General features: G+C 50.6%; 6 protein-coding genes; 4 read left to right on the top strand and 2 right to left on the bottom strand.

Annotated features, from left to right (window-relative positions):
• Positions 1-1,680: 1,680 nt before the first annotated feature.
• On the top strand, positions 1,681-2,001 carry FFUJ_03522 (uncharacterized protein; the record flags this gene model as incomplete). The annotated part of the gene is made up of 1 exon (XM_023575379.1): positions 1,681-2,001. The coding sequence occupies one exon, from the start codon at positions 1,681-1,683 to the stop codon at positions 1,999-2,001; it is 321 nt and encodes a 106-aa protein (XP_023428568.1).
• Positions 2,002-9,022: 7,021 nt separating this feature from the next.
• Positions 9,023-11,437, top strand: FFUJ_03521 (related to GIP2 Glc7p-interacting protein; the record flags this gene model as incomplete). XM_023575378.1 has 2 exons in its annotated part: positions 9,023-10,873; positions 11,039-11,437. 2 exons carry the CDS (start codon positions 9,023-9,025, stop codon positions 11,435-11,437), a joined length of 2,250 nt encoding a protein of 749 aa, XP_023428567.1.
• Positions 11,438-12,923: 1,486 nt separating this feature from the next.
• Positions 12,924-15,082, top strand: FFUJ_03520 (related to serine-type carboxypeptidase Z precursor; the record flags this gene model as incomplete). XM_023575377.1 has 7 exons in its annotated part: positions 12,924-13,055; positions 13,113-13,242; positions 13,294-13,684; positions 13,733-13,784; positions 13,830-14,237; positions 14,289-14,547; positions 14,595-15,082. 7 exons carry the CDS (start codon positions 12,924-12,926, stop codon positions 15,080-15,082), a joined length of 1,860 nt encoding a protein of 619 aa, XP_023428566.1.
• Positions 15,083-15,359: 277 nt separating this feature from the next.
• On the top strand, positions 15,360-17,261 carry FFUJ_03519 (uncharacterized protein; the record flags this gene model as incomplete). Its single annotated transcript, XM_023575376.1, has 1 exon — positions 15,360-17,261. One exon carries the CDS (start codon positions 15,360-15,362, stop codon positions 17,259-17,261), a length of 1,902 nt encoding a protein of 633 aa, XP_023428754.1.
• A 1,485-nt stretch (positions 17,262-18,746) lies between these two features.
• Positions 18,747-20,618, bottom strand: FFUJ_03518 (uncharacterized protein; the record flags this gene model as incomplete). Its single annotated transcript, XM_023575375.1, has 1 exon — positions 18,747-20,618. One exon carries the CDS (start codon positions 20,616-20,618, stop codon positions 18,747-18,749), a length of 1,872 nt encoding a protein of 623 aa, XP_023428565.1.
• Positions 20,619-20,925: 307 nt separating this feature from the next.
• On the bottom strand, positions 20,926-22,523 carry FFUJ_03517 (probable prolidase (Xaa-Pro dipeptidase); the record flags this gene model as incomplete). XM_023575374.1 has 5 exons in its annotated part: positions 20,926-21,025; positions 21,091-21,197; positions 21,244-21,615; positions 21,659-22,298; positions 22,351-22,523. 5 exons carry the CDS (start codon positions 22,521-22,523, stop codon positions 20,926-20,928), a joined length of 1,392 nt encoding a protein of 463 aa, XP_023428564.1.
• Positions 22,524-22,728: the final 205 nt, after the last annotated feature.

The following is a 22,728-nucleotide window of genomic DNA, read 5'->3' as shown; positions in this document are numbered from 1 at the left end:
ACAACGCAAAGTCATCGATAGTGCGTTAGCAGAAACATACCATGGCTTGCTGTAAAGAGGGGGTTCGCGCGGGGTTGGAGAAACGATGCTCGTTCTGTCGACACGCGCAGAGAGAGAGCTCCAAGATTAGTGTAAAGGAGGGTGACGTGCAGCTTCTGGTTAGGTCTCTGGATGATGACACCCGAATGAGTCCCAAGAATGAACCATCACCAATTCAATATTGGTGAAACGAAAGGCACGGCAGGCATCTCTTGTTGCTACCTAGCATCTCGCTCAATGGTACTCCATAAGCTGGGCTCAATCGGCATCACCCCACTCCGACAGGTAGCGTCTCCGGGGCGGAAGATCCGGTAAAGCTTAAGGGCACATCGCAGCGTTCTAGCTAAAACCCGCTCCTCCTCCAATTGCTTCACTAATTATACGGTGACAGTGTTCGTTCTCTGTGCGACTCCGCAAGTCGTACCGATAAGACGAGACGAACGGCGTCTGGGGATATGTACCTATATTGGGCTTGAATGGGTGAAGAATGAGTTGCAGATCACAGAGGGAAACACGAAAACGTTCCCCGCATTCGTGTTGGACCAATTCCACGTCGTCAAAATCTCCCCAGATGCTCGGCAGATAACGAGACGGGGGAGCAAATGATAAGAGGGCAGCCATGATATGCGTTATGACTCTCAGAAACGAGGTGACTTGCATCAAGAGCATACGCAATACCACGCAATTAGCATGCCTCGCAGCGTCATCATCGTTAGACCTGCCCTCTCATCATCATCATCTCCCCCTTCTCCTCGAACATGCTGTGTTGTAATGTAATGTAGCTGATGCGTCTCATTTCACTTCTCATCTCATCCTTCTGATTGCGGATGTGGCTGCGTATATGGCGTATCTTTTTGAGGCGACCGTCATTCTCCCATGGTAACGTCGGTGAGCAGCGGAGAGAAAGTAAACTCAATTTGGACAGACCCTTTTTCTCCTCCTACGGGGTATTTCTCTATTCTACGTAGGTGGAATGTATGAAGGGTCCTTATTTTGCCCGTTCTCTGCCTTGTTTTTATCGCCACATAAAGGGTCTCCCCTTATTCCCAGCCGTGAGGGTGAGGGCGTACACACGGAAACACTGCAACGAAGATCACTGTAATGTACGGGGGAATGGTTTTGGGCACATCTGTATATCCACTCACACAGCTCTCTTTTTGGTGGCATTATCATGCCGGACGATCAGGGTAGCAGACATCATTTTGAGGCTGGACCCCTTTGAAGATCCCCTCGAGTGTGTTGAAGAATGGGCAAAGGATGAGCGGTTATGACCCACGAGGCTTGGCTATCATGCAAAACACCAAGAGGACGGCCTCGGCGTGGCATGATGAGATGAAGAGAGGAGGAAGGTTTTTACTTGGTATACCCTCAATCAGATCATTGATGTTGTGCTTTCTTGGCTCGTGGGTCCTGTTAACACCATGAACTCAGACCAAGAGAACCCTTGACCCCACCTAACCGCCGGCGGATGGAGGATGTTGATGTTCTGATACCCAAGGGGCTGGAGATAGTTGCATATCGAGTTTAGTTCTTATAAACGAGACAATTAATAGCAGTATAGGCAGTGGCGCTCGGATATCTGCTTCCTAGGGAAAGCGGCAGGCGTCTAGATTCATGGAGTGAAACGCAACGCAACACAACATGGGTGGCGAACAAGTGTTGAAGATTTTTATTATACTGAGATGGCAATTGATCTTCGATTCACAGGAGACCCTTGAGATCAAAGGGCAATTGTTGGCTGGATTGAAGACGCCTCTGGAAGCCATCATGGTCAGAGGCGCCCAGACCAAAGTGTTACTGGAGTGTCTTGCTATCATGCCATTAATGGCATTCACTGCAAATCATCGCCTTGAAGACCGTGCGCGTCTAGTGTGGGTCACTGAATACGATGCGATTGATATTGAGGTTCAGAGCTCGATGGGGTCCAAAAAGGCGAGACCTTGGGGCAGTGTGCGAAAATAAGTTAGTCAGCTGCTGTAGAATACTCATGGTAAGAATGCACTAATATTTCTGTCATATTCAACCTTCACCCTGGCCTCGTCGACTCCAACTCCAAACTCCATTCAATCTCGGTCTGCAGCTTCAGTCCCACCAAAGTTGAATGTCGCCCTGGTCAATGCTCATCCCTGCCCTCTCATTCCCTGTCCAAGCTCCCACGGATGGCATGGCGCCCACTCTTGCATGCTTAGCGAAACTCCCTGCGAACCGCTGCTGCAAAAAAGCCAATCAAGCCACGGAGATCCTCGCCGTTTCGCTCACACACATCGAGATGCAGCGTGCGCACGCTGACACCCACCCCTGCTACTGGCTGTGGCGTGCGAGGAGCGAAAGAAACGCAGGAGATGCATTCATTGCATTCGCGGGGCGGCGCCCAGGCCAATTGATAATGAGTGCGAGTGCTGATAAGGACTGCTTTTAGATATGTTTGGCTATCTGTGCTTTTATCGGTGTGATAGTCTGATAGTCATCACGGTGTTGGAGGTTGTGTCAATGTCATTACAGCGGTTGGATGGCATCAGACTGAGAAGAGCAGAGCGACATCGGAGCTTATGTTACGTGATGAATAGAGGCTCTGGCGTGAGTTACACAAGATATTGTGATGGCTTTTCCGGTCTCATTATCGTCGCCATCACCCTTGATGATCTGGCTGCGCATCTTGTCGCTCTCCCGTGCATTATCATACGACAAGGGTAAGGTACAAAGCAGATCAGTCATATCACAATAGAAAGCAACAACAAACATGGCTTATTGCATATTCATATTCGGTCGGCATCTGTCCAAAATAGACGCTCTGGGAAACGTAGCCCCGTCTGAAGGATCATCATCACATCTCGTAAAACAGAAACGGTCGTCCTGCAGTTTGTGCAAAACCGTACGTTACGGGCGCGATGCGCTGAGTGCGACATTACATTTGCCGTAGACTTGGTGTGCATTGAGAATGGATCCCCGGTGAACAGGCAGAAACACAATTATAAAGGTTGAGTGAGACGATAAGCTGGGGGATGCGACAGGACGGAAAGGGAAGAAGCTATTTACTTGTTGGTGGTAGTATGTGACTAATGGGTGGCGATGAAAACTCTTGGTGTTGTTGCGCTTTTATTGCCTGGCCCTTTCACTTGTTGGGGGGGAACCGGTTGCAGAGCATATCGGTGGCGATGCGACTGTCAGCTTTCGTTTAAACTGCAACAGTAACAGTAACCGCCTTGAGTTCAAATGGTGGGCATCGCATCATTACAGGGGACTTTATGGTTGGTTGGGGATCAGGGTCCTTTGTATGTAAAGTGACTGATGAGGATAGCATTGATGAGCAGTTGCACACAATTCACATGTGAAGATGCAAGCCACAGTGAGATCGCTAACGCTCACGTACCCAACAACCTACCCAGAACTGTTAAGAAGAACCACAAAACACCAAGACTTTTAGCTTCTGGGGCGTTTCCCATTGTTGGGTCTTGTATCCTCTCGATATGGCCCTAGCGCTGTCACTCACAGCTCCTCCCTCGCCCTCACCCTCACCCTGCAGTCATTCCATGAACAGTCAGAATAAGACAAGCTTCTTTGGGGAAATAGACGGTTTGCCTTAGTTGCCGTTAGATTCGGCAGCATTTGAGGCATTTGAGGATATTTATCAGAATTAATAAAAGATGTGAGTGGAATGTCTCCACCTACCGACCGGTCTGTTAGTCAGTATGGGCGGGAACGGTTTGGACTGGACTCGGGATGTGAAATTGAAGCTGATAACGAGGAGCAATTGGAGGCTTTTGGATACAACCCTGGAGGTGTTGAAAATTTTCTGGACCAATACAGAAATAGCATCCTAAGGAGAGGCTGAGAAGTGTGAGTGGGCGATCTGGTCTGTGCATCGTCGTTATCTGAACGCTAGACTCGTTCTGTGCAGGTCTTATCCATGTCCTCGCTTCGCCCTTGGAGCCTCGATCTGGGATTGACTCTTTTTAATCTCGCTCAGTTCAGTTTTTCGTAACGGTAGGATAAACAAGCTCAACACTACTGTGCGTAGTACGTGGGGGATCCGTAACATTTAATTTTTCCAGACTTGCATCCCGCCCAAAGCGCCAGACAAATATGTTTTACAGAACAGCTCCGTGGAGAAATAATTCAGTAGGGAGAGAGAAAAACTCGTGCAGCCAATACCAGTGCGAGGCTGTCTTCTGCCCTCTGTGTGTTCCGTCAAATCATGACAGGAAGCTTTGACATGCTAGTCCTATTGACTAAGCCGTGCATGCCGGATGTAGTCTCGTCTGGGGATGGTGCAGCAGTAGGAAAAGACAGCCGCCATCGTCTGGAAACTATTGAAGCGGGAAAGAAGCGGTCTTGACTCTTTGACTTTGAGTCTGCCTTCTTGTCCATGACTACCTGAATCATGCGATCTGTTGTCTGGGTGAAGAGACATGACCGTGTTCAGAGCTTCATCTTGGAGAGTGCCAGACAAGGAAGGAAAAAAAGAGAAGAGGCTCTAGTTTTTTATGGCTGAGACCCACATATGCGAACGAACAATCTGGAGGCTCTCCAAGTGTGTCAGCCACGAGCGTTGGGCTTTGCTTTTTTGCTTTGTCTTGGAGATTTCCCGTCCTTTGACTTTGACTTCACACGTTCATTTGGGGGAATCAGTGGGCGACAAGCATCGTGAGACGTTTGGACCTGGGGTTTGTCCGTCGCCCACTGAAATAACAGCGGGTATGGGCACGGATGATACTGTATCACGGCATGGTTTATTGACATGGATCAGCATCTGAGCAAATGGCATGCTATGGAGCTTCAGGTCCTGTTTTGTAGATCTTAGTAATTGGCCCAGGACCAGTGTTGCAGTTGCACCGGAAAAGTCTGGGGGAGGCTCCCGGCTGAGACTATCTCGCGATTCTGTGTGTTGTGGTGTTGGTTGGGAGCAATTAATTATCATCCAAGACAAGAAAAAGAGAAGGAAAAAGAAAAGAAAAAGAGTGTGTGGTGAGACAATGAAAGAATGAGCGCGTGGTTTCTGTGACGACATACGTCATTGACGACAAATATGTCACGAGTTACCATGCACTGCGTTTGTTGACCTGGCGGACGGACGTTGTGCTCCCCCCCTATCAAATGAAATCCTCGTAAGCGAATGGGCTTGGCTTCTTCTTTTTTCCTTGCTCTCGATAGTTCAAATGCACGGAATTTCTAATGGTACTGCACCCGAAAGAAGCTTCGGATCAATGCCCTCGCTACCGTGCTACAGGGCCAGAGACCTCTGCCCCGTGCTCCGGTTCAACAAGGGGCTCTGCCTTGGAAATAACACACAGAATCCAAGTGATACAGGCTCAGACTCAAGGCTGCGGTGCAAGCCATGGAACGCACCCGTATGGCACACATACAATGCGAGCCTCATAATGTCGGTGAAGCTTTTTCCATTCTTTGAAGGATTGGCCATATCGTATTGAACCATCGAGATTGACGATTCTCTGTTAAACCCATCTACCGAGAGCTAACGCTCCTGCAATGGTAGTTGACACAGTTCGTGCCCTGATTCATTGCCCTGACCGGCGCGTCCGGATCACACGGAGCGGACGATACGGAGGACATGGGGGCAGGGAATAGGTATTTTGGATCGTGAGGCACGCACGCAAGCAATTGGGGAAAGGCGTGGGAAGCTGAAGCTCTAGGCTCACTGTGTGTCACCGACTGGCGACTCCACCTCTCAGTTGATAGCTTTGACACTTTTTCATGTCTGTCCATATTGTGTATTTTTCTGGTCCAAGGCTGTTTCTGTTCCCCACGTATCTCGCTTCGTTTCATTTCTCCAGACCGTGCTCTGCTCTACATATCGTCATCGTGCTGATATCATCTTAACTAACTCTCGCCATTGAAGCAGGTCAGCTTGGGAGGTTTAGCTGGGATGCACACTCCTTTCAGAGACATTTCTGGCTTCCCCACCTCGTCCCAAGAATGCTCAGTTCACTTGGCGTGCGCCACGGAGCCCTCTCATTCGATGATCTGACACGGCCTTGGGAGCAACTTTGGGGAGAGTGGTCTGTTTCTGTTTCTGTTTGACTTTCTGGGTTCACTTTTTCTAAATCCTCACCATGACGACCAGCAATTGTCTCTGTGAATTTGTATAGACTTGACTTTCCCCATTTCCTCTTCCTCTTTTTCTTCTTCCTTTTCTGTTTTCAGTTACTCAATATTGTAAATCATTGGTGACCCAAAAACGCCATCCGTTCATTCATTCATTCACTCTACTACTACATTCATTCGTTCAATTTTCTTTACTACTGCTGCTTACAACTCTCTTTTTTGACCGTTTTCTATTTTGCTTCAATTATTCAGCCATTCATAACACCACTCGCTACTCCATACGCTAAAAACCCTCCGGCGCATCCTCAAACCGAAGCTGGCCAAACCAAGAGACGGAGCCCCCCATCTGCTTGCTGCTCTAACGTGAACTTGATACCCATGCCCCGGTAGCGGTAGCATTGGATCTCCGCCTCGACTGTCGCCATCCTAGCAGTTTCGTTTTTTTTTTATCTTTCGATTCGCGTTTTGATACGATACCTATCTGCGCTACCGGAACTGCCTTGCTCAGATCATATCCAGTCTCTTCAATCAGGTTCAGTGCAAATCATTTCTCACCACAAACCTCATATCATTTCATTTTCATTGTCTGTCTGTCATATGCTTTCATCGTCTTCTGCATCTCAATTGCCGATATTTCCCATCTCATCCCACGCCCAGGTTTCGCCTCTCACTCTCTCCTTTGTCCCTTCGCCGCCATCTGACGTTTTCCTGCAAAGCATCCTTACACATCCGGTAACCATCAGCATCCGGTAACATCATTCATCTACAAACGTACATACATAAGACAAAAAACCTACACACTGATTATCAAGTCGGCAATCTTTCTCTTATTCGTTATTAGTCTCGTTTTATCTATTTTCTTATATCATTGCCCGTCAAGCCTGCTTGTAAATCTTCAGCAAATCGGCAGACGCCAATCTCCGCCATCCCAACTCAAAAAAACCACCACGAATCTACACACACAAAAACCCACAACAGCAAGTCTTGATCTGGCTTGGTTGGGGGGTCCTTGTTTTTTTGCCGCCGCCTCTGATAATCTTGGGGATCACTTCAATTCACGCATTTTGAGGGAATATCAAAAGCCTCGTCCTCTCGAATTGAACTGTAGCTTCATTTCATCAAACCATCCATCCATCCTCCTCCTCCTCCTCCTCTCCACTACTCCATACTCGAACTCGAGTTCTATCCACATCGATCCCACCCCCCAGAGAACGCACGGCACAGAATTGTGGTCGTCCCCGACTTGAACTCCACCGCATGGAGAGAGTCTATCTATTGGATACTGCACAGAATCAATAATACAACGTCAAGACAGTGCAATACTATACAATACAACAGAAGGCACAAGAAGAGTACGGATAAGATTACTGTAACAGAACAGATATCTCGTAAGTGCACAACAGACAGACAGAACATGATGCCACCCCTCCCTCTATCATTGACCCTACCATCCACTCCCTAGCCCATCCCAACCAAAAACTCGTTAGCCCACCCCTGGCCTGCAACTCAAATCCTGCCCACTGCTCATCCCTGCCCATTAACACCCACCACCATCCCAAAGAAACCAAACCACAACCACCACCAGACGGCCCATGCCTACGCGGCTCTCAACCTTGTAGCTCGCTAGCCTCTAGTCCCATGCCGCTCAGGCCGGGCCCCGGTGCTGCCCTCACACCTCTTGACGGGGCCAAGGCAGCGTAGAAAAGAGTTTTGTACCTTGGTTTTTTAATTGGGACCTGGGTGGGCTTGGCTTGTCCTTGGGGGTGTTCACTTCAATCAATTCGCCTGCAGCGCAAGACTCAAAACCACCTGCTCCCCGCAGCACTCTTATCCTCGATTCCCTTCAGCATCTCCACCAGCTCTGATTGCTGTCGACGAGTTTATGACTACCGACTGACTGACTGACTTTACTTCAACAGACTTCCTCCTCAAGTCTTTGATATCAGCAGCCTCTTTTTTCATTGTATTTTGTTTTTTCACTGTTGGTTCATTGATTGATTCTTGTCTTTGTTGGTTTCTTGTTTCATGTCGCCATCGTCCTCATCCTCATCGCCATCTTCATCATCTCAACGAGCCTCCTAATCCGACGACGACGACTCTTCACGCTCACGTTGAACGGATCCTCATCTGCTGTATCACTTCACTGTGATACCATCAACCCAACCACCGCCAATTGCCGAACTGTGCCTTTCGTGGAATTCTATCTGCTCTGTTGCTGGAATATTGCCAGAGCATTTGTTTCTCTCGAGTCGTATCAGTTTGCCTGCTTATTTTTTGTTGGGGTGCGCATTGATCAATTTCATCGTGTAAGTAGTGCACTGTACCTTATCGCCCGCCCACTGAAACCACCATCATTGCACTCACTGTACTCCCCCTGTGGATGCACCTGGACCTCAGCACAGCACTGTCCTATTGTTTCGCTCGTCCTCTTATTGTCATTCCATCGCAACAATCGTCATTCTTCATTTTTTACTTTTCATTAATAGCCTGTGAAAACCCTTTTACTATTGATTGTCTCCCATCAATCAGCTCTTATCTTTTCCCACGTTTCTTCGTCTAATTATGCATCGCCACAAAAATTCCCTGTTTCTTAACCATGCTAATCAGTGCCTTCCCCATTATTAGACCTGATCTCGATCACCTTGTGCGCCTGCCTTGATCTTCATCGCATACGCTAAGAGAAAGAGAAAAGGAAAAACCACTTCTCGCTGTAGCGCATCCCGCGCAACTGCCCTTGAATCTCTCTCCATCACGAGAAGAGAGCCTCTCATCTCGAAAACCTCTATTATTTACCTGGGTTACTTCTTTTACTTTATCCTCCACGTGGTGAAGCGAAGTTCCTGGCAAACGGCTTCCACGGAATAACCTCCTCCTCTCCTTCCCCCTTCTCCCTCTAATCACCACACAACCCACCTTGGGAATGCCTTACACGCCACCCTCACATCGATCTCCCGCTTCGTCAGCCTCCGCGTCGCCCGTAGCGAGTCGGCGGTCGTCGCTACAATCGAGTCCGAGACCTAGCCTTCCGCGATCTGCTTCATATCTTACAAAGCATCGACGAACACCTTCAGCTTCAGCCCTCAGCGATGGATCGACAGGGACGCTGACACCGCAGGGAACATCGGAGGATCTTAAGAGCATGGGCACAGCTGTGACTTCAAGCGTGAGACAATCACCACCACCCGTCACAGACGAACGCACAATGCCCATGGGTGCCATCATCTCGCCACCTGATTCTGCTTCCTCCGGTAGCGACGACGAGGAGCAAGAACCACAAATTCGAGGACGAAAGCTTGACAAGGCTCTGCGGGACGCTGTCAGCCAGATCCCCATGCAACGTTCATCATCTCCACGATCACAATTGAAGCATCAGGACAGCACAGAACATCTGCAGCTCCGCCGCAAGGATGCTGTACATCTCAGCTTCAGCACAAGCGCACTAGGCGATCTCGCAAAGGGCCGTAAGATGGGACACGTTCGATCAGCCACTGAGCCAAACGCTGGCATCTCCAAGTCAAACGACAACTCGATATCAGTATCAGAGGAGGAATCTGACGAGGACCTGCTTAAGAAGCCTCAGATGGTGCGAAAGAAGTCTGGTGAGCTAGTCCGACCTGCCCTCCGTCCTTCTTCCCGAAGACGCCCCTCAAGCATGCCCGGTACCCCCATCTTCTCCAAGGCTGTTCACTTTGATTCACACCTCGAGCACGTCCGACACTTCTTGCAAGTGGACCGACCTCTGGCTGTGAGTGCTGGATCTTCGCCAATTGACAGCTACGAGAGTGATACCGAGTATCCCTTCCCTGGCAATGGCAAGCAGACTGTCCGCACCCCTCCTTTTGAGTGGGAGATCCTTACCACAAACTTCCCTCACGACTCAGCCGCACGTAAGTCGTCGCCCGTTCGACTGGAAAAGGTTTGGCTCTCGGCCGATCAGAAGTCCCTTCTGGGTTCTGTGGCTGTCGCCAACATCGCCTTCTCCAAGGCCGTTACCTGCCGTTTCACTCTGGATTACTGGAAGACCACCTCGGAGGTTGCCGCTGACTACAGCCACGAAATCCGCCCCCGGGAAACGCCGCTGGGTCATGATCGCTTTACCTTTTCCATCAAGCTTGCTGACACGGCCAACCTCGAGTCAAAGACCCTCTTCCTCTGCATCCGCTATACCGTCAATGGACAGGAGTACTGGGACAACAACAGCAGCTCTAACTTCCAGGTCGACTTCCGAAAGAAGCATCTGCCCATGAACGGGAAGAATAACTTCCAGGGCGCTTCTTCCCGACCCGCTAATGGCCTTCCCCGGAGCAGCCGACGCACCAGCAGCGCCAATGTCCCCCGACCCAAGTCAATGCCTGCTGGCTTTAGTGACTTTGGTGACGATGCTAAGCTGAACTTTGACCAGCCCATCCACGAGTATCTCGGCGAGTCTGAGAACAGCACTGGCGGTCTCCGTCTCAAGTCCAAGTCGGCTGGCAACCTTGCTAGCGATAACCTCTCCAAGGATTTCGGCTCGCCTAGCGGACTTGCCTTCTCTAACCGTTACGACTTTGGCGCTTCCTTGAGTGCTGCTGTCCAGGCCGCGAAGGACAAGGAGGCCTCTCAGGATAAGGATGGACTTTACATGAAGGCCAATGTCCGGACTCCCAAGCCCGCCCTCACTGTCCCTGAGCCTGCCACCAACGCTAAGAGCCAGTCTACCAACGGAGCTACCTCTCCCAACTCGACCATCTCCAGCTCTTCATACGAAGAGTTGGTCAACAAGTACTGCTTTGTACGTGCCCCCGAAGTTCGCCCTGTTTCACCCATCGCTTCTGGTGCCCGTCGCCCATCCCTGATCCACCAGAAACTTAGCATCAGTCTCCAAGGCCTACGGGATGGCACGGCGACACAGAAGCAAAATGAAAGAGTCGGTTACTAACAGTTGTTCGTGTTGCAGTTTGGATCAAAACAGTCGAGTCCTGACATGAAGGACGGTACACTCAGCGGTGCCCGCTTCGACGGTGCTGCCGGCGGAAATCACCATCGCCGCAGCTACACCACCTCACTGGGAAGCCCGAACGGAAATGCCCATCACGCCGGACCCGCAGCTCACCATACCCTTCAGCTGCACGGCGCCATGAGCCCTCCTTCGGGTGCTTCGACACCAAAGGATGCGTTCCGTGCCAACAGTACTTCGCCTTCACCGAGACCTTCAGCCACGGCTAGGTCGGCTTCGCCCGCCTTCGTGTCGTTTGATGCTACACCCTCCAACGATTTGTCGTACCATGTCCAGCAACAGATGATGGATAGGTTTCCCTGGTCTGATGGACATGCTGCTACGGCGATCCGAGGATAGAGTCGTACCGGCGACCGTGGAATGAGGTTGGACTGTTCACATCCACCAGCAACACAACAAGAGCAACACAAGGTTGCATCACTATCTTGATATCTAATAACCCTTCAACACTTATGGGACGAGACAACATTGTGTTTGTCGGCCCAACATCACTACTCTACCTCGGCTGTTTGATCTGAAACAGCACATCCTTTTGACATAGTGTCACTGGGAATGCTTTCACGGCTGACGGCCACAATTGTTTGGCGTTTACGGTATTGGACTTGTGCTAGCCTGGCATGGCGAGCCGGGCATCCGCATCGGAGTTTGGGAGCCACGTTTAACTGCGAGTTCTGATTTCCTCGTTTGCTCTCGCGCAATATCACCTGCTTGTTTTACTCTTGTTTTTTTAATCGGAACTTTCTGGCCATCGTCACCGCTCAACCCCAATGCTTGCTTCTCGCCGTTGAACGGACCGAGACATGCTTTAATGCGGGTTTTGCGTGTGATGAGACAGACCATTGTGTTTTATCTTTACGTCTGCGGATAGTTGAGCGAAGCCTGGTTTTACGCATGTCACGAATGTCTCCGAGGCGAATGCCTAAACGATGACTTGATTGAATGCGAAGACTGTATAATGGCGAATGGACAGGACAATTGGGAATGGATTTAAAAAAGTTTGCCTTCCGATGAACGGAATGCAATGCGACGGATTGTGTTTGGAAGGGAGGAAAGGAGTTGGGTCAGAACAAATATAAATTATACTATACACTACAAAGCTGCCAGAATGCAATGCAGGTACAGCTCAAGAGAATCATTTGCACCTCTGACTTTTATCTCATGCTGTGATGTGAATGCTGTGATTGACGCTGATGATGAAGGGTGATGAAGCTGGAGTTTGGTGAGAGGGTCGTCAATGGGCTTGTTGTTATTGACATCCATGACGAGGTTGAAGTGGTCCATACATAGTGATATCCAATTTTAACTTCTGCCGACATGACAGTAAACTTCAATCGAGTCTCTTTTCGTACTCCAGACCGAATATCCATTCCTCATTCCGGAGAAATTGTCTGGCAAGCATCCAAGCCACGCACCGTAAGCTCAACAAGGGTTCGTGATTGGCCAGCTCGCCAACAAACAGCTCCATCCTTTGTTCAGCCTTACAGACAATGCCCTGGCCGTAAGCAAACACTCCTAAATCAGTATGAACCAGTGGGCCGCAGAGTCATCAGTGCATTATATTGTTCTCTTCCTTCTGGGGTATCGTGAGCGGTGATTGGCCCGGTCGCCAAACATGGTTGTGGTATACTCAATTGAGAGCAGTGATGCAGTGTTTCATGGAGTCTGAGCCTCTTTGATGATGAGGGATTGGCGAAATGAAGCGTTGATCAATGTTCTGGGATTGAGCGATGGGAGGATATAAGAGCGTGAGTAGATCGCTGGGAAAGAGGAGGAGTATCATTCATCTCATACACTCTTCTATTTCTGTTGGCTCTACTAGTTCGCAATGAGGCTTTCGAAGAGTTTCGGTTTGGCGTTTGTGTCGTTGGTGGCGGCTCAAGAATGGGTGGCTGCGCCAAAGGGTCTGGAAGTCGTGTCGTCCAAGTTGTTCAATGGCGCCGAGATTTCGTACAAGAAGGTAAAGCTTGAAGCCTCTCAACGGTGTTAGACGATGGAGTGACTAATAAGTAAACAGACTTCTGTTTGCGAGACTACCGAGGGTGTCAATGCTTACAGCGGCTATGTATCACTTCCAAAGAGTCTACTGCCTGACTTTCAGCATTGGGATGAGAAGCAGAGAGCCCATCTCTTCTTCTGGTACTTCGGTACGACACCCTACCCAATATCATGCAATGTTATATACTGACAGACCACAGAGGCTCGAAACAACCCATCCACAGCCCCAACATCAATCTACATAGGCGGCGGTCCTGGCTCATCCTCCTTCGACAACACAAACGGCTTCCCCTGCTCCGTAAACGCCGACTCCAACTCAACGACCCTGAATGACATATCATGGAACAAGCACGTCAACATGCTGTACATTGACCAGCCTCTGGGAACGGGATTTTCGTACGTTGATCTAGTGAATGGGACATTCGACACCCTCACGCAGACGTTTACACCAGTGAAGGGGGGAAAGGTGCCCACGACGAATGGGACGTTTTTGCAAGCTACTTTTGACTCGGGGGAGTTGGAGACTGTGCCGAAGACGACGATGAGCGGTGCTAGGACGATGTGGGCTTTTGCGCAGGTTTGGTTCAATGAGTATGTTTTGCCGGTAGAGTTGTTGATGCATTGCTGATATTGATTTAGGTTTCCGGAGTGGCAGACCAAGAATGATGAGATATCCCTTTGGACATCATCTGTAAGTCTCCCCACAGCCCTTACTTACTACCGCTAACATGTTCAGTACGGCGGCTTCTACGGCCCCAACTACTTCGCCTATTTCCAGGACCAAAACACCCTCATCTCCGAGTCCAAACCGACCTTTGCAAACGCTACGATTCTTAACCTGGCAACTCTAGGTCTTCAAGAACCTGGCATTGACGCACGTGCTATGGCGAAGGGGTATGCTCATTATGGTCACCATAATAACTACGGTCTTCAGTTCTTTGACGATAAGACGTACAAGGGTATGCTAGAGAAGATTGAGGAACCGGAGACGGGCTGTTATGCGTTGACAGATAAGTGTCGCGCTCTCGTGGCAGAGGGCGATCCTGAGAGATTTGGGAATAACGAGACTGTGAATGAAGCTTGTCTTGCAGCGACGAACCTGTGCTTCTTTGGGATTCAGGGGACTTATCAGGCTACCTCTGATGTATGGCCCCCATCACCATCATTTACGTCCTTACTTACTGACTTCTGCTAGCGATCGCCTTTTGACATCACGCACTCCAACATCACGCTCTTCCCAAAGCCTTACATTGAGAACTTCTTCAACCAGCCTTGGGTCCAACGCGATCTCGGTGTTCCGCTTAACTTTACCACGGGAGTCAACAATATTGGTAAAGTGTGGTTGGGACAGACGGGTGATATCATGATTGGGAGTCTTCATGCTGTGGAGAGGGTTATTGAGCGGGGTGTTAACGTTGCGTTGATATACGCTGACCGCGACTATCGCTGTCCTTGTATGTTCTCCCAGAGTTTGACTAAGGGTGATTGCTAATTGTCAAAGGGTACGGCGGTGAAAACATCAGTCTTTCACTAAATTTCCCCTCTGCTTCTGAGTTCCGCTCCGCTGGATACACCCCCATCAAGACGAACTGTTCCTACACAGCTGGTTTCGTCCGCGAGCACGGTAACGTATCATTCTCACGGATTTTTGAGTCAGGACACGGTGTAGCAGGTTATCAACCCGAGGCGCTGTCCGTGATCTTCAACAGAGTCATGTCGCGGAGGGACTTGGCGACTGGGGAGGTTGATTTGAGGAAGCATGTGGGGTACAAGACCAAGGGACGCAAGAGTGTGAGGGATGTGAGGAACAAGGTTCCTGAGTCGCCGGTGAATACGTGCTTTGTTAGAGATGCGCCGCTGAGCTGTACGGATGAGCAGTTAATGGCGTTGGCGGTCGGTGAGGCCAAGGTGAAGGATTGGGTTGTTGTTGAGCCGAAGGGGAAGAAGCCGAAGGCCATGAAGGTTGAGAGGAAGGGACGCTACGTTTGAGAGTAAACTGGATGTTCAATTGATTGGGTTAGATATGGATTTACTTCATTTCTATTGTTATTGTTTATATTAGAGATTTATTGACTTACACTGATTGACTCATCTGCATGAAAGTGGACCACAAGAGCTGACGTCACATGCCAACTCAGCTCTGCCAGCTCAGCTCCCCTCAGCTTCAGGACCCCTCCCTCACTAACGAACTCTCTACCCTCAGCCGAAACAACCTTAACCTTAGCTTCCTCCTCCATCTTCACTTCTGTTTCTGTCTTCTTCCAAAATGTCCTCCCGCGGCGTCCCAGAAGTCCTCTTCAAAAAAGTAGACGAATACGTCGACTCCCTCGCGCCCCAGATCCAACCCCGCATCACCTCCGAGCTCGAGACCTTTCAGCAAAAGACCATCGACTGTCTCGAAGATAAAGTCGTCGACGCTTTCCGATCGCTCTTCAACAAAGATAAAGATTCCTCGTCACGAAGTCCGTTCGATCTCAAGGATGATGCGCCTGATGCCTACGGTGGACAGAGTCTGCCGTTTGCGGATGAGTTGGCTAAGTTAACGAGGAGTTTTACAAAGATTACTGATGAGGCCGGGGATGATTTACGGGATATCTTCGATATCACGGAGGGGAGAGCCGGTGGGCAGAATACGAGACCGAGGGGAGGGGAGACGTCGCGGGGTGGAGGTGGTGCCAAGGGGTTCTTGTCCGCTGCTTTTGACGCGGTGCAGGACCATCTTGAGAACAACAACGGCCGAGGAGGAAGTCAAGGCTTTGAACTCGATGGTCTACTGGGTGTGATCAGCAACACTGTCAAAGACGCTGCACGAAACCCCGAGGAAAAAGCACGCATGATCAGTCCCGAGATCAAAGAACAAGTCGGCGCCAAACTCCGCGAGCAACATGCCCCGATCGCAGAGCAGTTCACACGCATTGCTCTCGACCACATCAAGCGCTGGCTACGAGGAAACACGAGCACCAAGGATTTAGGCGATGGTGTCAAGGGCGAGATTGAAGATCAGGTCAAGGATCTCGTCAAGGGAATTGGAGGATTATTTGGGAGTAAAAAGTCCAACGAGGGTTCAGCGAGAGGGTTTGGCGATGGAGATCGTGATGGCGAACGCGCTGATGGTGAGAGCGGCGGTTTCTCAAAAGTCATAAGCGACAAGCTCAGCACAGGTATCGCAAGAGTCCACAGAGAAGTCCGTCTCGAGTTCCGCAAGATTCTCGGCGGTATTGAGAAGCAGCTCTTCGAATTACTACCCGACCAATTCCAGCGTCCTCTCGAGAAGATCCTCGGCGGAAATCCCTTCGATACACAGCTCGACCGCGATGCGGGACCAGGTCACTCAGCGGATAGAGGGTTTGGGGATGATATCAAGGCGAAGCTGGTGAACAAGATTAGAGGGCTGGTGAGAAAGGTCCAGGAGACGCTGAGGGAGAGCATTTTGGGGGTTGTTAATGGCGGGCATAGGAAGTTTGAGAGGCAGAGCTGGGTGTTTGTGCAGAATATGGTGGAGATGAAGGTGCAGAAGTATCTGCCCAAGGTTAAGATCTCGGTGCCGGATGATATTGGGAATGAGGGTGTTAGTGTTGGTGCGCCGGCTCAAGCGAATCTCGGTGGTTCGAATGCGCCTGTTCCGGCTTCACAGGGAGGACAGGGAGGATATTCGTCGGGTCAGGGAGGTTATGATCGACCATTGGAACAACATGGAGGGGGATATCAGCAGCCGTACAATCCTCCTTCGCAGTTTGGGGATAATCGACCTGATCACCAGCAGAGCCAGGACTACAGACCGCAGCAGAGTCACGATTACAGGCCTCCCCAGGAACAGGACTACAGACCCCAGCAGAGTCAAGACTACAGACCTCAAGGGCACGACGAGTATCGACCTCAAGGGCAACAGGGCGATTATCGACCACAGCACCAGTCCCAGCAGGACTACAGACCTCAACATCAGGACAACTACCGGCCTCAGGACGAGTATCGACCTCAGCAACAGCAGCCGCATCAAGAGTACCGCCCTGACCAGTACCCTCCGCCGCCACAACATCAGTCAAGTCACTCGGGGGGGTACCAGCAGAATGAGGGTTATCAGAATCAGGGTTACCAGCAATCTCAAGGCTACCAACAGAACCAAGGGTACGGGCAAGGCCAGAGCTACGGAAGCAACCCTCGCTACTAAGAGCGCATGCCAACCACCACCACATGAACATTTGCAGATAAGCGATGCATTGCGAACTTATGCACAAAACGTCAGATAAAACAAGCAGCACAGGGGTACATCTACGCCGATGGCTTGGGCGACGCTAAGTACATAGATTGATGAATGAACGGCCATTTCCATGATCTGATCCCGTCCCCTGTTCTTTGAATTGACTTATCAAAATGCCGAACACTCCGTCTCCCCTCCCGCTGACAGATAACGCTCTAGAACGCCTCCTTGCTACCGAGACCCTGGGTTTGCCCCCACAGATCCTGAGTTCCATGCCTTCCGCCATCTACACTAAACCATCATATCATGAAAACACCATGACACAAAAACCCCCGTCAATCCCACCATGTGAGACTTTCTATTCTACGACGTGCAGAACATACACCCAGGACCCTGCATCACGAAGATCTCAGCCACCCGTCCTATTCACTTGGGATTTTGTGATATCACATGACATCCCGGTATGCTTGGCAGGGTGGTCTGATTGTGTTTTTACGTAGGAGAAAACTTTGGGAGCTGCGAGTGATATGATATGATGCTTCCACGTGCCTGGGCTTTCGTCACAACGGCATGATTTTGACGACCGAGGTTTCGTTCTAGCGCTGGGATTTGCCAGTGGCTTCGTTCGTGATAACTGCACACCCAGAGCAAAGCGCGGTCGAAGTCCGAGATGTGCATGGCATTCTGGAACACGGGAATTGCGCGATAGCTTCAAGGGTTCTTGATTTCAGGGTCCTGGGAGTGTGATGGCATCCTTGTATGCGGTTCCGGGGGGTGTAAGGGACCTTTGAAAGGGACATTTGGTGAGGGAGGAGATAACTTCAACTAGAAAACTCACGATCTGATCATGATGGTGTTTTTGAAGAGATCCGCGGATGCCGCGAGAGTTTGATGATGGGAGACGTCATGGTCATATGTCATGGGAAGTACGAGCCGAGACTTTCTACTATGATATGAGATCTAGGTAAGCGAGCGAAGTATCACGGGGGGTGTCTTGGCCGTTCGATGGAAGAGGCTCTGCGCCTGACAACGTCGTCGTTAACTAGAGATAGTGGCGACAAGCTCGCTGTCTGCACAGGAAGCTTTACTCAGCTGCTTGGGATGATAGTGACGTCCAGGCAAAGAGCTGGTCCTTCAGCTGCTGGTAGTGAGCGTTGTCTGAGATGCAGCTGATGCTTCTCCTTGACTTAGCTCTTTGTCAAGTCACAAGTTGCTCACACGAGCTTGTTAGTCTTATCTGTTGTTCCCGTATCGAAATGTATCCTGCATGTATTGTGAGTTGTCTTCATTGCAAGTCCCCTTGAAGGAGCTGCCTCAATCTACACCAGCTCCCTTGCTTTGAGACGAGCCTGACTTCTTCAAACCTTTACCCTCTCAACCCTAAACACAATGCAAAGAAGCCTCCTTTGATAAACACGCTCTTTTATTAACATTACTTATATCCTCTATGCCTCATCACCTCTCAACCCACAACCCTCCATTGCCATAAACATGATCCCTCAAAACCCCAGCCTCACTCCTAACTCCAACCCAGTGCTTCGGTATCCTATCCATCTGACTCTGTACCATCCCCGTCGCATCCCCCAACCTCTCCTTAAACCCCTTCTCGCTCTTCACAGCCCTGACCGCCGACACAGAAACTTCTGGACCCCAATTCTCCCGCCCCAGACTCGCTGTCGTGGTCATCACATCGCGCGTGTGCTCTTCTAGAAAAGCTTCGTTGCTGAGATTCGGGGAAGACGGGTGCAAGTGCCCCATTAGCATTATCTTCATGCGCAGGTCGAAGAAGAGCGTGTCGGAGAAGTCATGCAGGATGTGCACCGTTACTTTGTTACGAAGAACGACGCCTGGGGGAGCGTTGCGGAGGGGGGCGATGGTGACGATTGCTTCGTGCCAGTCATCGTCGAAATCTTCGCTTTCTTTGGGTGGCAGGACGCGCGCCCACGCTGCAAAGACACCGCCCATTCTCATCTTGACCTCATCACCAACCTCGCTCAAATTCGCCGTCGGTATTCCCAGCTCACGAGTTGCTATCCCCGTCCCTCGAACGACCTTGCCCGCAAACTTGAACGGAAACGGCGCTTCAGGCCCCTCGTCACTCCCAAGTATCGTCAACGGCTCCATCGCCTCTCCCGATATCAACGGATCATACCGTCCCGCCTTACCATTCTTCCAGCTCTCACTAACCGCATTCCCAATGCCACTCCCGTGATACGCTTTCGTAGCGACTTTCTTGATAGTAGCGTTCGCAGGCGTGAGTCTCTTGGCCCCCTGTTCGACGACGGCACCTGCGACGCCGGTGTACTTCTTTGCTACCTGTGAACCAATCGTGCTAGCGACTTTGATGCCCATCTCCAAAGGCATAGTGCTTAGACTTGACCCGCGAACGGTGCTCACGTCGGTTGATGTGCTGGCGATGCGGAATACGGGACTCCCGCAGAGGACTTTCTTGCCGTCGGCGTTGGAGCAGAGAACGAGGCGGAAGTAACCATCTGTTGCTGCAGCAGGGATACGAATGATGTGTGTTTCTCTCGGGAGGTGTTTCTTCATACGCCCAGAGGCTTTCTTGACGAAACGCTTGAAATCGCGCTGTATACCACGTTCTTCTGCCTCGGCGATATGTTCCACGCCTGTTTTTGTCGCGGACGTGACGTCGATCCAAGTCCCTGTCGTTCTCATCATTGCTTTGAGGGTCATTCCCATGTTTCCTGAATATCCCTTCTGCTGCAACCACACCGTCCTCGTTGGCGGGAGAGGCTCATCTGAGAGGATGGTGATGGGTACTGAAGTCGCTGGACCTCTATACCAGATTAGAGCGTGAGAATGCCGAATGATGCTAAAATGCTTGTTTGACTCTGCCGGGTGACTTATAAGACCGCCAGCGAAATACTGCGCTTCTCCAAGTGCAGCTTTCCATTTCGACGAATCCTTCGGTTTATCTTCTTGAGCGTCCAACCTCGCTGATAGAGCAGATGAGCTCTTGACTCTTCTAATCTCATTTGACGGCGCAGGACTCAGAGGCGCCGGGGATAACGAGGTCGGACTTGGAATCTCATCAACCACAAAATCAACCTGATAATTTCCCCTCGGGTCCAAAAACCCTGACTGCTGCGGTGCATGAGCACCCGTGAGATTCGTCGCCGAGCGGACCGGGCGCAGAGGCCGCGGAGGCGGAGGCGGTGCTAGGCCGGCGCCGAACTCGGGGCGGTAGGCACTGTATTCCGGGGGCGGGGACGGAGTTGGCGGTGCGACGGGGGCTGGTCGCGTGTAGTAATTCGGGTCGGACCATTTCTCTGCGTCTGGAGTTGGGGGGAAATACGGATTCATTTTCGTCACTGAGAGTAGTAGATAATAAAGAGGGTGGTTTGGTTTGAGGTTCAAAAGGGAGAGGAAGGTATGCAGAAGATGAGAACATACGTGTTGGGTGGCCAAGAAATTGCACCGTGTGGATGGTCAGGGGTTTAGATTGCACACAGTATTCAGACAAAGAGTGTTTCTACGAGTGTTTCGACATCAAAACCAGGATAAAAGATTAAATATCAATAAAATCGCGGGGATGATATTTATAGAACATTTATTGTCTAATGATCACCTCTCAAATAAGCTTATTTATTGTGTTGGGGCTCGCTTCACTCTAACTTGCAGAAACAAGGGCCTCCATCTCATCAGCTTCCCTTGGCACATCAGTCAGGTTCTCAGAGCCAGTCTTGGTGATGAGGATGTTATCCTCGATGCTATCAAATACCGGTTAGCAAATTGCTTCGATAGCGCGACGGTGGCCACCAGAGCCATAACTTACCGAACTCCACCGACATCCCAGTACTTGTCCAGAACGTCCTTGTCGATGAATTTGCTGTGCACGGGGTCCTCGAGGTAAGGATCGATAATGAACTTGCAGAAGTAAATCTAGAAATGTCAGCACCCTGTGAAATATGCTGTGAATGTCACTTACACCAGGCTCGACAGTGACAACGCTGCCGCTGGGGAGAGTGCCCCGCACGCGTAGGTAGCGGAACAGTTTGTCCTTGTCGCCAAAGTTGGGGTTACCGCCGGTGTCGTGGGTGTCCATGCCAAGATAGTGACCCAGACCGTGGGGGAGGAAAGCAGCGCTTGTGCGAGCCTTGAGGATCTCATCCTTGTCGCCCTTGAGAACGCCAGCTTCGAGGAGGCCGTCGATGGCGATCTTGTGGGCGAGCAGGTGAACATCGTCCCAGACAACACCCTCCTTGAGAACGGAAATACACTCCTTTTGCATCTTAAGGACCGTCTCGTAGATGTGGCGAGACTCCTTGGAGAACTTGCCCGAGAGAGGGAACGTTCGTGTCTAAACGGTCAGCTCAATCCAACCCAAGATCTCATGTACTCACAATATCGGCAGCGTAGTTGTTCCACTCACCGCCAGCATCCAGCAACAGGTTGAGCTTGCCCTCCAGAGGCGCATTGTTTGGGACGTAGTGAAGCGTAGCAGCAGCTCTTCCAGCAGCAGCAATAGGATCATACGACATCTTCTTGATACCATAAGAATAGCATCTTTCCTTGAACGCCGCCTCAAACTCCTGCTCATTCTTGGCAGTCTTGGCCCTCGCAAATGCAGCGCGATGTCCAATGCCAGAGATATAGTTCGCCTTTCGAAGCATAGCGATCTCGAACTCGTCCTTGACCACTCGCGAGGTCTCGATAGCGGTCTTCAACACATTAAAGTTTTTGTTGTCGAAGCCAATGAAGGAGACATGGTCGGAGACTTGGTTCGCGATGGCAAAGGCGGAGGACTTGGGGTTCTCGGATCCGAGGTGTGCGAGAGTAGCGTTGAGCTCAGTGGTGAGTTTGACTTCGTCGACATCGTATTGCGCGAGGGCCTCGTCGATGCTGACGGGGAGACCGGACCAGATGACATCGTCGGGGTTGATGGGAGGGATGAAGAGTGTGGATTTCGCGGATTGGATGTCGTAGACGAAAGCGCAATCGGGGAGGTTGCACCCGGTGAGGTAGTAGAAGTATCGGCGCTGACTGCAAGATCAAAAGATTAGACGGTGTCTTGGAGATAAGGTGGGATACGCACCGGAAGGGCTCGGGCTCGTCGCTATCTTCCATCATTCGAGTGACTTGACTCTCGAGGTATAGAATGCCATTGGCATAGGGCACATCCTTTCGGATGAGGTCCACGACTCGTTTGGCATGGTCTTTGCCTGGGTATTTGCCCTTGAGGACAGCCTCGTAGTCTTCAGCGACCATGGTGACAGCTCTAGCGTGGGGTGTTTGTGATAAGAAACGCGGTCGCGTGGATGATATCAGGTTCAGACGTCGCACTTCCGTGTACAGGCTTCGTCGAGCTGATCTTGCAGTATTTTTAGAGAGAGTACGTGTTGTTGCTTGAAAAGAACAAGAACAAAGATGGAGGGGAGATTTGAACAACCCCGCTATGGACCTCGGATTCTTG

The sequence above is a fragment of the Fusarium fujikuroi genome, chromosome FFUJ_chr03 (genome assembly GCF_900079805.1).
Source record: "Fusarium fujikuroi IMI 58289 draft genome, chromosome FFUJ_chr03".
In the NCBI taxonomy this organism is placed as follows: domain Eukaryota; kingdom Fungi; phylum Ascomycota; class Sordariomycetes; order Hypocreales; family Nectriaceae; genus Fusarium; species Fusarium fujikuroi.
Note: the sequence above shows the minus strand (reverse complement) of the source record. Positions and strands in the feature narration are given on the sequence as shown.